This window comes from Mucor velutinosus, assembly GCF_035048745.1.
Source record: "Mucor velutinosus strain NIH1002 chromosome Unknown tig00001567, whole genome shotgun sequence".
NCBI classification, from domain to species: domain Eukaryota; kingdom Fungi; phylum Mucoromycota; class Mucoromycetes; order Mucorales; family Mucoraceae; genus Mucor; species Mucor velutinosus.
The window spans coordinates 417,640-430,388 of NW_027041896.1; the positions used below are offsets into that span (position 1 = coordinate 417,640).

At 40.6% G+C, this 12,749-nt stretch overlaps 5 protein-coding genes across 5 annotated transcripts; 2 read left to right on the top strand and 3 right to left on the bottom strand.

Moving 5' to 3' along the window:
* Nucleotides 1-176: 176 nt before the first annotated feature.
* GUF1 (Translation factor guf1 mitochondrial) lies at nucleotides 177-3,467 on the top strand (the record flags this gene model as incomplete). Its single annotated transcript, XM_064831194.1, has 5 exons — nucleotides 177-408; nucleotides 470-666; nucleotides 732-2,772; nucleotides 2,829-3,343; nucleotides 3,405-3,467. 5 exons carry the CDS (start codon nucleotides 177-179, stop codon nucleotides 3,465-3,467), a joined length of 3,048 nt encoding a protein of 1,015 aa, XP_064688062.1.
* Nucleotides 3,468-3,475: 8 nt separating this feature from the next.
* ATC70_012012 (uncharacterized protein) lies at nucleotides 3,476-4,182 on the bottom strand (the record flags this gene model as incomplete). The annotated part of the gene is made up of 4 exons (XM_064831195.1): nucleotides 3,476-3,680; nucleotides 3,740-3,842; nucleotides 3,895-3,993; nucleotides 4,053-4,182. The coding sequence occupies 4 exons, from the start codon at nucleotides 4,180-4,182 to the stop codon at nucleotides 3,476-3,478; spliced, it is 537 nt and encodes a 178-aa protein (XP_064688063.1).
* Nucleotides 4,183-4,549: 367 nt separating this feature from the next.
* RPS14B_2 (ribosomal 40S subunit protein S14B) lies at nucleotides 4,550-5,156 on the top strand (the record flags this gene model as incomplete). Its single annotated transcript, XM_064831196.1, has 5 exons — nucleotides 4,550-4,609; nucleotides 4,669-4,750; nucleotides 4,811-4,893; nucleotides 4,953-5,040; nucleotides 5,104-5,156. The coding sequence occupies 5 exons, from the start codon at nucleotides 4,550-4,552 to the stop codon at nucleotides 5,154-5,156; spliced, it is 366 nt and encodes a 121-aa protein (XP_064688064.1).
* A 2,124-nt stretch (nucleotides 5,157-7,280) lies between these two features.
* On the bottom strand, nucleotides 7,281-8,194 carry ATC70_012014 (uncharacterized protein; the record flags this gene model as incomplete). The annotated part of the gene is made up of 5 exons (XM_064831197.1): nucleotides 7,281-7,705; nucleotides 7,761-7,798; nucleotides 7,849-7,918; nucleotides 7,974-8,043; nucleotides 8,102-8,194. 5 exons carry the CDS (start codon nucleotides 8,192-8,194, stop codon nucleotides 7,281-7,283), a joined length of 696 nt encoding a protein of 231 aa, XP_064688065.1.
* A 1,796-nt stretch (nucleotides 8,195-9,990) lies between these two features.
* TIF35 (translation initiation factor eIF3 subunit g) lies at nucleotides 9,991-11,838 on the bottom strand (the record flags this gene model as incomplete). Its single annotated transcript, XM_064831198.1, has 6 exons — nucleotides 9,991-10,107; nucleotides 10,165-10,490; nucleotides 10,541-10,920; nucleotides 11,005-11,300; nucleotides 11,417-11,638; nucleotides 11,695-11,838. The coding sequence occupies 6 exons, from the start codon at nucleotides 11,836-11,838 to the stop codon at nucleotides 9,991-9,993; spliced, it is 1,485 nt and encodes a 494-aa protein (XP_064688066.1).
* Nucleotides 11,839-12,749: the final 911 nt, after the last annotated feature.

The window sequence follows — 12,749 nt, forward strand, 5'->3', positions numbered from 1 at the left end:
ATGATCCCAATGCTGATTTCAATACTCTGGACTTGAACTAAGCTGGTATACTGTCCATCAGGTGTAACAAATCAATCACGCTACACCTCCAATATATCGGCTATTCTAATTCGCAACTGTGTGCCTTTTGAAAACGCTCTTTGCGCAATAAAGTTATTTCGTTTCTTTTTTGCACTATGGCTACACCAAATAATCCACCAGGTCAACGCCCTCCCATGTTTCGGCCGGGAATCCCTTCACCTCAACAACAGCAACAGCCATTCAAACCTATGTTCAATAACAGACCTCCCCCTCCTTATCTTGCCCAAAGTCCTGGCAATATACTAGCTGCTACTGGCCGTCCCCCACCTCCATTCGTAAATCAACAACCTGCTGTTAGACCGGGATTCTCGCCTTATAGACCACCAGGTAAATTGGCTTGTAACATGAAGATAGCATGGTAGATTGCTAATTTCAATACTACAACTAGCCCAACCTATCGCTCAACCTTCTCCTCCACAACAACAGCAACAAGTACAGCCTCAACCAATGTATCCCTCTCAACAGTCTCCTCTGCCTCCTCAATCAGTATCGCCACAACATAGCAATCAAATGTCAACGGAATCACCTTCAATAGGAAACGCTGCTCCTCTTGAAGCTCAAATGTCAAACATGCAGATACATAGCGTAAGTGTCACTGATTTGTGATATACGACGATACGAATGCTTACTCTTTTGTTGTCATTCTGCAGAGACCATCTGGTAGAGCTAAGCGAGTTTATGCACAGGTGCCTAGTATACCTGTATCTAACACGCAACAGAATTTACCAGCCCCACCACAACAGCAACAACAGCTGCAATATCAACAACCACAACCACAAAATGCATTACCACAGCCTATGGGCCAGCAACAACCCATGGGCCAGTTACCTCAACAGCCACTGCAGCAGCCACAACAGCAACAAAGGGCTGTCAACACGCCTCTTGGTCTACCACATCGCTCTGGAGCCAAACCTCGCATTGATCCCAACCAGATCCCATCACCTGTACAGATCCAAACCAAAGACATGGCTAAATACGAGACTCCCGACGCCTATTACGGTACCTGTGATCTTCAGGAGCCTTTGCCTCTAGCCAGTACCCATTTTCGCAGCTTGGATCAAGGCAATTGCAATCCTCATTTTATGCGATCCACTCTACAAACCGTCCCTGCCACTGCTGATTTGATGCGAGATACTGGATTGCCTTTTGGCCTCGTATTACAACCGCTGGCTCAACTGCATCCAGATGACACAGCCTTACTCGTCGTTCCTCTGGCTGCTCGATGCTCTCGTTGCAAAGCCTACATCAATCCATGGTGCAAGTTTACACAGGGCGGTCAGAAATTTGTGTGCAACTTGTGTGAGTATGAGAATACAGTGGCACCAGAGGATGTGTGTCCTTGTGATATCAGTGGTAGACGCATGGATGCTGAACAACGACCCGAGTTCATGTTGGGATCCATTGAATATGACGCTCCTGAAGAGTATTGGCAGGATATAGAACCAAAGCCTTTGCATTGGCTGGTTGCGATTGATGTGTCTAGACGAGCCATGGAGAGACCTGTGTTGGGGACATTGGTGCAAATACTCAAACACATGCTTGCTTCTGGATTTCCGCCTTCTATCAAAATTGGTATCATGACGTTTGATACATCCGTTCATTTCTGGAACTTGAAGGGCGAACAAGCTACCATGATGGTGGTCTCGGATATCGATGATGTCTTTGTCCCCATGTCTGCACAAGATATGTTTGTAGATCCCACCGAATCAAGAGCTGCTATTGAGAGTCTGCTGGAGCAATTGCCTGCCTTGTTCCATAATGAGCACAATCTCATGCCTCATGCTGTGTTTGCTTCTGCTGTTCAAGCGGCTGCCTTGGCCCTCAAGACTACTGGTGGTAAAGTTACAGTATTCCAATCCTCATTACCTTCCTTGGGCCCTGGTGTGCTCAAGAACCGAGACGATCCAAAAATATATGGCCAGGAACGAGAAAAGGGCTTGTTCCAACCTCAGGATACCTTTTATACGCAGTTAGGTGCCTCTTGTGTTCAAGCAGGTGTCTCCATTGATCTCTGGCTTATCCCTGCACTGTCTACTCCCTACATGGATGTTGCCACCATAGGCGTTCTCTCTGCTCTGACAGGTGGCGATACACACTACTTGCCAGACTTTGATGCCCAGCTTCACAGTGTACAATTCATGCATGATTTCAAGCATGCCATCTATCGTGAGCAGGGTTATCGAGCTGCTCTGCGTGTACGTTGCTCCAACGGGCTGTCTGTGGAAGATCACTATGGCAATTTCAACATGAGTAATGCTACTGATCTTGAGTTGGCCAACATCAATGCGGATACGACGGTGGGTGTCGCATTGAAACATGATGGCAAATTACCGGAGAATAAGCCTGTCTACTTTCAGTGTGCACTGCTCTATACCACTGCTCAAGGTCAACGTCGCGTGCGTGTTCACAATCTAAGCTTGAATGTGGGTGTTACAGCGAACCCCGTCTTCAAACTAGCAGACTTGGATACTTCACTCAATTTCATCATCAAGCGCAACATTACACTGACAGCCAAGAAATCACTGACCGACCTCTCTTACGACATGGATCAGTTGGCTGTTAAGATCTTGACATCGTATCGAAAATACTGTGCTTCAGGTGCTTCTGCTGCTCAGCTCATTTTGCCTGAATCCTACAAGAATTTGCCACTGCTGTTCTCTTCCATGAAGAAGTCTGCCATCATGAGAAAAGGTAAGCAGGCGCTTGCGTGCGTGTATTACGCTTTATCTAACCAAGGTTCATGATAGATCCAACCTTGAATGTCGATACCCGCGTGTATTTCTTTAGAAAGATCAAGGCATTAAGTATTTCAGGCACCATCCAATTTTTATATCCCAAGTGTGTCAAGTTACACACGTGGTTCGAGGAGCAGGGCCCGTTACCGTTGGAGCGACTCTCTTACGATAGATTTGATCCAGCCGGTATTTACTGGGTTCAGAGCCATAGCGCACTGTTTGTGTGGATTGGAGCCAACGCATCTCCTCAGCTGGTAGAAGGCATGTTTGGCACATCCAATAGAAATGAAATTAACCCACTGATGGAGCAATTGCCTGTCATTGAAAATTCCACGATCAACAACCAACTGCGACAAATCTACTATGCAAGTACAAACGACATTCCCTATTTGCCACGATTGCAAGTGATCCGACATGGCATGGATTTGGAGGTGGAGTTATCCAAAGTGCTGGTGGAAGATGAGACGTTTAATCAAATGAGCTATGTTGATTACTTGTGCATGATCCATAAACAAATCCAAACAGAGGTAAGTTCCACGAAGGAGTACCCGTCAAGTAGAGATCCACTCATTCTTTTCTTTATTGTAGCTGGAGAGAGAGAAACAGGATACTGTGATTTCCTCTGCTTCTTACTGGGCCCATAGATATTAGATTTTCTACTATGCTGATGCTGCTACCACGTTGAAAAAATGGTATACTTCATCTTCATCCAGCATTGCCACTTGAATACCACATGTATCACAGATAACCTTATAAAAGTATTCATCGCTATCGTTGTCTCCCTTCATCTTGTATCTTTCTCCTGGCACTGTATGACAGTTGCGCACAAACATGGCTCTAAATTGATCTGCGTACTTTTCATGTCTAACAGTATGCCATGAGTGCGCATATTCATTATAATGCCCTGTATCTCTTTCGCCTACCTCTGACAGCTGTAGCATAACGTAGTAAAGCACATGGGGCATGATAATATCGCATCCGTTTTATCATCTAAAGGCCCTTCTTCGTTGGATCGCATGGAATCGTCTACTTTGTATGTTAGTCTCTGGAATGACATGTATGCCCAAAATCTACTTGCCATTGATTTGTTTAGCTACCCATTCCTCGTCTTTATCGTCCATGTCTGGATCATACAGTAGCTCGTCATTGCTTATCACCTTTTGCTTTGTTCTAGGCTCTAAGTTGTCTGGTCAATTGCTTCACAGATAGAATGAAAAAAAGTTTTCCATCCTTTACCTTGTTTGTTCTTTGATTGTCCCGGTAAGCCAAAGCCTACTGTCTCTTCTTGGTCTGAGTCTTGATCAGAATCAAAGTATACTTCATCATACAGTTCTTCCTTTTGACTTGTCTCTGCCTTGGATTCCATGATAAATGTGTTTGTGAAAAGAAAAAGAGTTTCACTGTCAAATGTGCTTGAATATAGCTCACCAAACAGAATTTGGTTTGCCGATCAATTTGATCAAACGTGCACATGGTAGATGTATGAGTAGAATAATACCAACATGCAAGACGATCCAAGTGCCTAATGCAAATGCTTCTTTACAGTGGCAAGTGCAGTGTTCATGGCATGCAAATCCTTCAAAGATGTACAACCGGAAGCCTAATCTGGTGGGACGATGATGTAGATGACCGACTTGCTGCTGTGTGTTTTGTCCGAAACAACTCTGTCTCCTTATAATTTCACAATCGTCTTGCTTCTTCTTTTTTTTTGTTTTCCTTACAACTATTTTGTTATGTCAGGAACAGCATCGCTTCAAAAGGACAGAAACTTCATTGCAGTCATTGGTGATGAGGTACAGTGAAGAGCAGACATCAGAAAAGGATCAAATGTTCATTTACCAGCATACGCTAGGATTCTGTTACAGGTCTCTTATTAGCTGGTATTGGCAATGTGAACCAACAGCAAAAGAGAAACTTTTTGGTAGTTGATGCCAGTACGTATTCATAATTTCACTCAAAACGCAACCGGCATCTTATGCAGTATCAACATGTAGAGACACCTTTGGGTACGATTGAGGAAACCTTTATCGAATATACCAAACGCAAAGATATTGCTATCATTTTGATCAATCAACATGTAAGTTGTGCGTCTCTTGAATGTGCACGCGTTTTATGCTGATGCGGCACTGTCCATAGGTTGCTGAAGATATTAGAGAGCTGGTGGATGGACACAGTGCAGCTTTCCCTGCTATTCTCGAGATACCCTCCAAAGATCATCCTTATGGTAACAATGTGTACTTTCAACCTTACAGCGCAACATACTCATCCTTTTGTATTCCTTATTCAGATCCCGAGAAAGATAGTGTCCTTAAGCGTGTCAGAAGATTGTTTGGCGAGTAAACAAATAACTATATATACATCGTTCGTTTCAATGTTATTCTATATATATAAAAAAAAAGAGAGAGAATGCTACCTTTGTTTTGCATTGCTATACGTATCGCCCATGTTTTTGACAATGGCAAGTTGTAAGATCTACATCAGGAGGCCATATTGCTGCTTTGTAATAAAGGCATTTGGTTTCAAATGAGTTTTGGTTATGGTGTGCTGTAATGAAGGGTCCACCACCCATTCTTATAAAATAGCAGCAGAAAACTAGCTGCCGCTATTTGGATGCTATCACATAGATATTGGCATGTGGATCTGCTATCATGCGCAATGCATTATTTATAGAAACAGCACTTCAAGTCCATACAATAGCTAGACATGTTGGTAGAGCATCAATTTGGAGTATTTAAATATGATTGATCAGTCGCTAGATGTGTTGAAGGGCACAATATACAGGGAGCTTCATGGAAATGCAAGCCGAAACGATTAGGCTATTGTAAAATGGCATTACTGGTGACATTTATGCTTTCAGATCAATTCTATCCATCACCATATAGGTTGCGTATCATAGGTATTCAACACGACCTAGATTACAATGCTGTCTACTCATTTACTTTTGTAAACATGAGCGTGGCATACTAGCATTGCGAGCTTAATCCAACCTCTGAATTTGCTCGAGCCAAGACGCTTACTGGCGACTATACATCGCTGTTATGAGCATTTACGGATAGCGCCAACTGTAAAGCATCAGGAGATGTGCTGAATGCGAGGTTTCTGCGTTTGTTCGATAATACCGAGACATCAACTCATGTGTTGGCATAGGGATTGATAAACAAACTGTCCGTAATCTATTATGATAGCATTTTACTATGATTTCTTTTTTCAAATTTTAACTATCAAACAAAAAAACCCTTCATAAACAACCTGTAACTGCAGATTTGGCTATTCTAGGAAACTACATGTCCGTGTCGATCAGAAAAATGCGTATTCAGGTAAACAGCCTACTTGCATTGCTTTTTATTAGTAAAAATGTATAAATCACAGCGAAACTTGGACATATTTGAGCCGTGTTTTCTCGCACTAGAAGCGGTTTTAGACCGCCGGAATAACACCAAACAATTGCTTTCGACTAGTACTTACCTCCTGACACTTTTGCTCAACTTTTTTGGGATCATCAGACTTTAGCCAAAAACCACATCAAAACCATGAGGTGACACCTCATGGTTTTCGTCGAAAATCAAACGATCGCGTTTTTACCACAAAAATGAAGACTTCTACTAAGGTATATATTAGATCAAAAGGATTATACTGATCTAGAGCAGCCCTTGAAATTACTTTTATGAGGCCTTTACATGAGGAATCTCGACATATTCGCCAAAAACCTCATTTCATATTTACTAAATTTACTCAATAGATTTATTCAAAACATCTCTTATAAGTGGCACCATTAGATGCGCCTTGGAAAATACTCCAAGAAAGCATAAGGAAGCATGGGATGATCATCACAGCTTATAGAGTCGAATTCCAAAAAATAGTTTTAAGAAGTCGAAAATCAACCAAGAACTTCCATTTCGAGAGAAAGAATATGTCGGAATTTGAATAAACTTTAGCTGACAAAATGCCTTCTCATGAGGATAAACGATGAATGCGATAGTAATAGAAAAGAAAATACGGGTTGGAGAGCATTATACTAACTTAGTCTGGCTACTTACGGTTGCTATTTTGTACAAACTTAAATCTGTAAGCTTTAACCGCTACAAACTTCGGTCTTGAACGCAAAAGCCGCATGTGAAATATCAAATTGCCACACTGTTAAGAATTGCGTTTCGTACTTTGTGTGAATACTTTTTTTTTACTATTATTTTGGTGACCTTTAAGGCGATAATAATAATACTTTGAATACTCTAAACCAACAGGTTATATCCATTTGTCTCATCAATCTTTTACGCTATTAACTTTCTTTAGTACACAAAGGCTCTACGTTGCGATAATCAAACGACAGTATAGGGCGCATGCTCGATTCCTTTTACAACAAATGCCCCTAGTTTTAAATCAGAATGTATATCCCTCTTTATGCGAGACCGAGACATATATTTCAAATAGTTTAATAGTAAATGTAAATAGTATATATTCAGTAGATTAACAACAGCCACCACCAGCCTTTTCCTTTTTACGGTATTCTCTGTTCTCATCCAAACTACTGTTACGAGACATGCTACGAACACTGGGAGGTCTTAATTGAACACGTTCACCGTTGGTAGGGCCTGAAGCTGACTTCTCATCTGCGGTATTTTGTGAAGGCTTGGGCAAGTTTTCAAAGATAGTGGCAAACACCTTTTCAAATGCGTTATCTACATTGGTAGCATCAAGTGCAGATGTCTCCATAAACAAAAATCCATCCTTCTCAGCCAAAGCACCACCTTCTTCAGTGGTTACTGCACGACTAGTTTCACTTAAATCAACCTTGTTACCCACCAACATGATGACAATGTTGGAGTCAGCATGGTCCCTAAGCTCTTTAAGCCAATGTGATACGTTTTGGAATGAATTTCGACGAGTGATATCTATAACATAATGGTAAGCTTTGGTATCATTCTCATTTTGCCTACAAGGTATTACCATATACAACAAGTGCGCCGACAGCACCACGATAATAACTAATAACTTGTTTAGTTGCCTGTCCATGCTATGCTTTCAAGTAACTCACGCTCCGGTAATGGCTCTGTAACGCTCTTGTCCACTGGTATCCCAAATTTGTGCCTTGATAGAACGTTTTTCTGTAATGGATGTTAACATTTATAGTGCCCGAGAGATGCACAGCAGTCTACCCACCAATTTCAATGTTCTTTGTAGCAAACTCTACGCCAATAGTACTCTTTGATTCGAGATTGAACTCATTTGTCTGTCTTACGTTGCTTTAGAAACTGATTCGATTGTACTTTGAAGCGAGTATAACTTACAGTGAACCTCGAAAGCAAGTTTGATTTGCCTACGCCAGAATCTCCAATAAGAACTAATTTGAATAGATAGTCGTACTCGTCGTCAGATAACATGTGATGTTGTTGTAGAGTGAAAAAGAGGAAGAAGAGAAAGAGAAAGAAAATAGAAGAAATTTAGTGGAAAAAATAAATCCAAATTCCTTCTCCACACACAGTTTTGCTTTGTGCAAAATCAAGAGCTTTGTTATTATCATTGAAAGACTAATTTGGTTCCAAAAGTGGCTTTGTTGTGTTCAGCTAAACACCATATGTGATTTTGGTCAAGCCCCAGTTTCTTTTTGATTTGAAGGCTTATGAATCACATGTAAATTAGGATGGCTGTAGATGACTGATCTGATGCTTTTTTCTAGTTGCTTGATTATTAGTAGTAGCTAAATGGAGCTATTTGTCATTGGATGGCAAGGTTGTAAATCCAATTAGCTGATTTGAGATCCAGTTATTACCATTGCATTTGGTATCTGCACTATGCCATGGTGCGCGACTTTGTGATAATTTCAGGTCATTGAATTTACTCGAGTTAAAACATGTGTTCAGTGAATAGTGTGCAACTTGTTCTGTAATATCTGAAAGACAACATGCTTGATTTATTAGCAAAAAAAAAAAAAAAAAAAAAAAAAAAAAAAAAAAATGCCATCTGCTATCTTGATCAACATTTCTGCATCATATAAAAGCTGAGCAAAGATGGCAGAGAGTAGCTACTAGATAAGAGTCATTGCTCGATACTACTCTGGTCATCCAGAGCGTTTTATAGGGCGAGGAAACACTGCTTAAAAAGACGTCCAAATGTCGCAAACATTTTAGAGACAATGCAAGTATGCTAACTGTCCGTATGTCGACTTCTACTGCAATGAATTTGACGACAAAAGGGCAAAAGAGAAAAATATGGTAACTCCAGCTTTTATATCATTATCAGGTGCTGATTGAAAGATCGAGAATGCTCACCCGCTGTAATAAATTAATGAAATCGTCTTTCTGACACAGAACGACTTGATCGCCTTCCATTCCAAAAGCACATGCTCTGCTACGCGCAAAATCAATAATCTATGGTTGGTTCTCTGGTAGTGAAGTGCATCATAATGGTGAAAAACGATAACTTGTTGCTAGTGTTAGTATTAGATTTTTACTGGTACAATCATGCAAGATAGGTTAGCAACAACGTATTAGTCTAAACCAATTGTCATTTCATCGATCATTTAAACCTTACTGCAGAAGGATCAAGTACACACAAATCCAGTTTAAGAATTTTTACATACTGCTCATCAATTGATCAGTATTTGGTTGAATTCCGTCATAGTAGAGACATTAGATAGGGCAATGCAGGCCAGATGTACGCGCGAATCTCGAAAATCTCACTTTAAGGGGCTGGAGTCATTGAATACTATAAAGACATGGTAGCGTCGTGTCTGAACAAAGAGCTAGTGCGTAGCAAACATTCGTTTTTTCCATCTAGTGATATAGCAAATGAGACAAAACTTCCTTAATCATCCTTGCCGCATAGCGCAGTTCTTTGATATGAAAAATAATCAATCAATCACCAAAAACAGAATAAACGCTATACATCATCTCAATAAGGCACACATGTTGGCGTAAAACCAGAGCATTAAAGTATCACTTCAATTCTGTATCACTCAAGCATTAATTCATCTCATCTTTTAACTCCAAACATTAAGCATTCCTGTTTATTGAGGCACCTCAAGGTTGTTTATTGTATGGCGCCTCGTAAAGATGTATCATGCATCGAGTTATCAGCCATCAAAGCATGACCATGTTACTTTTTTTTTTCATCCTGTAATGCAACTGCTGCATAGATTACAGATTATATTAATATACATTAGCCCTTTTTATTGCACTCAAGAAGAAGAAGAAGAAGAAGAAGCTTTTGGAGATAAAACATGATTAACAAATCTAGCTAAATCATTTGAAGTAGCACATTGCAATAATCTGCTTTGGATGTGAACATCAATTTCCTATTTCAGCAAACAAAGTTAAAACATGTATTAAATCAAGACCGTGCCTGAACTCACCTGTAAAACATCGACAGCATGTGGTCTTGTAGAGGGCGCTTCATCTAATAGCCAAGCAACAAGGCCTCTCATGTACATGGTGGGATAGCTGTAGGTGAAGGTGGGGCTGGGTTCACTCAAAATAGCAGTAAACAGTTCGGTTTCATCTTTCAAGAGGTAATGAGGCGGAACACGATCCATCATCTCAATGAGTGTAATACCCAAGGACCACATATCAATCTTTTCATCATACGGCTGTTCACGAATGACTTCAGGCGCCATCCATTTGCTTGTACCTAATCTCTCACGGTTACGACGGCTTGTTCTTGTTGCAAGACCAAAATCAGCTGCATTGGCGTTAGTAGCCTGGAACATACATTCAACCATGATAGCATACCTAGCTTGACTTCGCCATTCCACCCTAAAAGCAAGTTTTCGCACTTGATGTCGCGATGAATGAATTGTCTTGAATGCAAATACGCAAGGCCCCTCAACGTCTCACATGTAATGTGAACAGCGTATTGCTCTGGAATACCACGTTGACAGAGTACAGCAAACACAGAGCAGCGCTGCAAGTCCATGGCCATCCAAACATCTTGCTTCCACAATGAAACTTCTCGTAGTCGGATGAGATTTGTGTGACCCGTAGCCATGATGCGCAATTCACGGATGATGGATGCCTTGTATTCACGGTCAGGATCCAAATGACACCGCTTGATGGCCAAATAGACGTTTTTCTTGTATCGATGCTGTGCTCTAACGACTGAACCATTTACACTATAGAAACAAGAGTGGTTTTATTGTGATGATACATATTAGATTCATGTCATTTTCTTGTTTTTGTGTTTAGTGCTTGCTAACCCTGTGCCTATTTCTTTGAAGCTGTCGTATTTATTACGCGGATCCAGCGAAGATACTGGTACTTTTGGTAGTGCTTTTCTTATCTTTCTTTCGAATTCGTTTGCTGTTCTTACAAGTGGCGGTAGTTGAGGTATCTCTGTGTAATTGCCTGCTGGACGCCAAGGATGTTTGGATATGTGTTTCTGCAAATTGACTGTACGTAAGGTGTATGTCTTTTCAATGAGAGGTTCCGGTTTCAGGAAACAATCACTTCCAAAAACATTGGGTATTTCATAATATCCTGGCGATCTCCAAACCTGGGATTTATTTAAGGGGTGATTTAGTTGGGGGAGAGAGAGAGAGAGAGAGCAAGGGGAACCAAAGAGGGGTGAGTAAAACAACAAAACAACAACAAAACAACAACAAAACAAACCTTTGTATTGGAGAAATATGTGGATTTTGTGCTCTTGCTGGAATATACTGAGTCTCTTCTCAAGCAGCCTGTGGATCGTCTCTTCATGGATAAATCCATGGTAGTTAGCATTTCTGCTTGGCGGGTTGATGATTGACGATTATCTGCTGTAGTCGATGATTTGGACTTTCTCAGGTTGCCCAGCGAGGCTCTCTTATTGCCAAGCAAACCGCCAAAGGCACGCTATTTTTGCAACTGTTAGTTTCTCTCATAGTAAAATGTGAATTTGAATAATTTACTCTTCTGCTCTCTTTCAATGCATCAATCATTGCCTTACCATTGGCCTTGTTCAATGTTGAAGTAGCAAAGGAATGATTGTTTGCCAAATGCGTATCATTTTTATTGGAGCTATTGCTTATCGTAGACGATTTGCGTCTCAACATGATATCAAGTGCAAGAAACTAAGAAAGAGAGAAGGAAAAGAAAGAGAAGAATAGCTCTTGTTTATCTAGATATATATATCTATATATGTCTACTATGCTTTAGCGATCTAGGCCAAAGTATTAGGCTAGGCATATAGATAAGTATAGTGGCGCTGCAGACAACCCCATTCAGGCATACGTTGTCCACGTGTGTGAGTATATATATATATATATAAGTTTATCGTATAAAGGGGGTTTCTATCGTCGAATTCACATACTCTAATGTACGTCTTGCCACTAGTGCTAGATTAGTTGGAATTGTAGTATACCAGTTAAAAGCAAATGACTCTATCTCAATTAATGAAAGAAATGTGCTCTTGCGTGTGTATGTGTGTGTGTGCGTAAATGTGCTGCATCTTGTCCCAACCAGATAGTTTCAGACTTGATCAGCAGACTTGTAGTTGTTCCTTTGAATCAAACGTATGAATAGAAATTGACCATCGAAAAATGTTTGTATTTACTATTCACATCAATTCTTTCCTGTAATGACCATAGCGCAAATAAAGACGTAGCCAAGACATTTTCTCTTGTAAAAATGGCTCTAAGGGTGATAACGATGATGATGTTGAACAATAACAATGAACTTTAAATATCAAATTTAACTTAATTCTGCAAAAAGAAAGTGTCTTGTGAATGCTATGCTACTTGTAAATCGTTCGACGAAACTCCTTGATTTCCTTTTTGTAACAGCAGCAGAGAGACTTGATCCAAGAACAGACCTTGCTATCCATGAAAGGGCATGAGGCTCTTGCAAATCAAATGAGAGCAAAGCCAAAACAGAGCAAAGCAAAGATGTTGTGTAACACTTTCTCCTGATTGATGTGTCAAACTGACATACAATGTTGCTGGATAGTTTCGCTCATTTCTAGAAA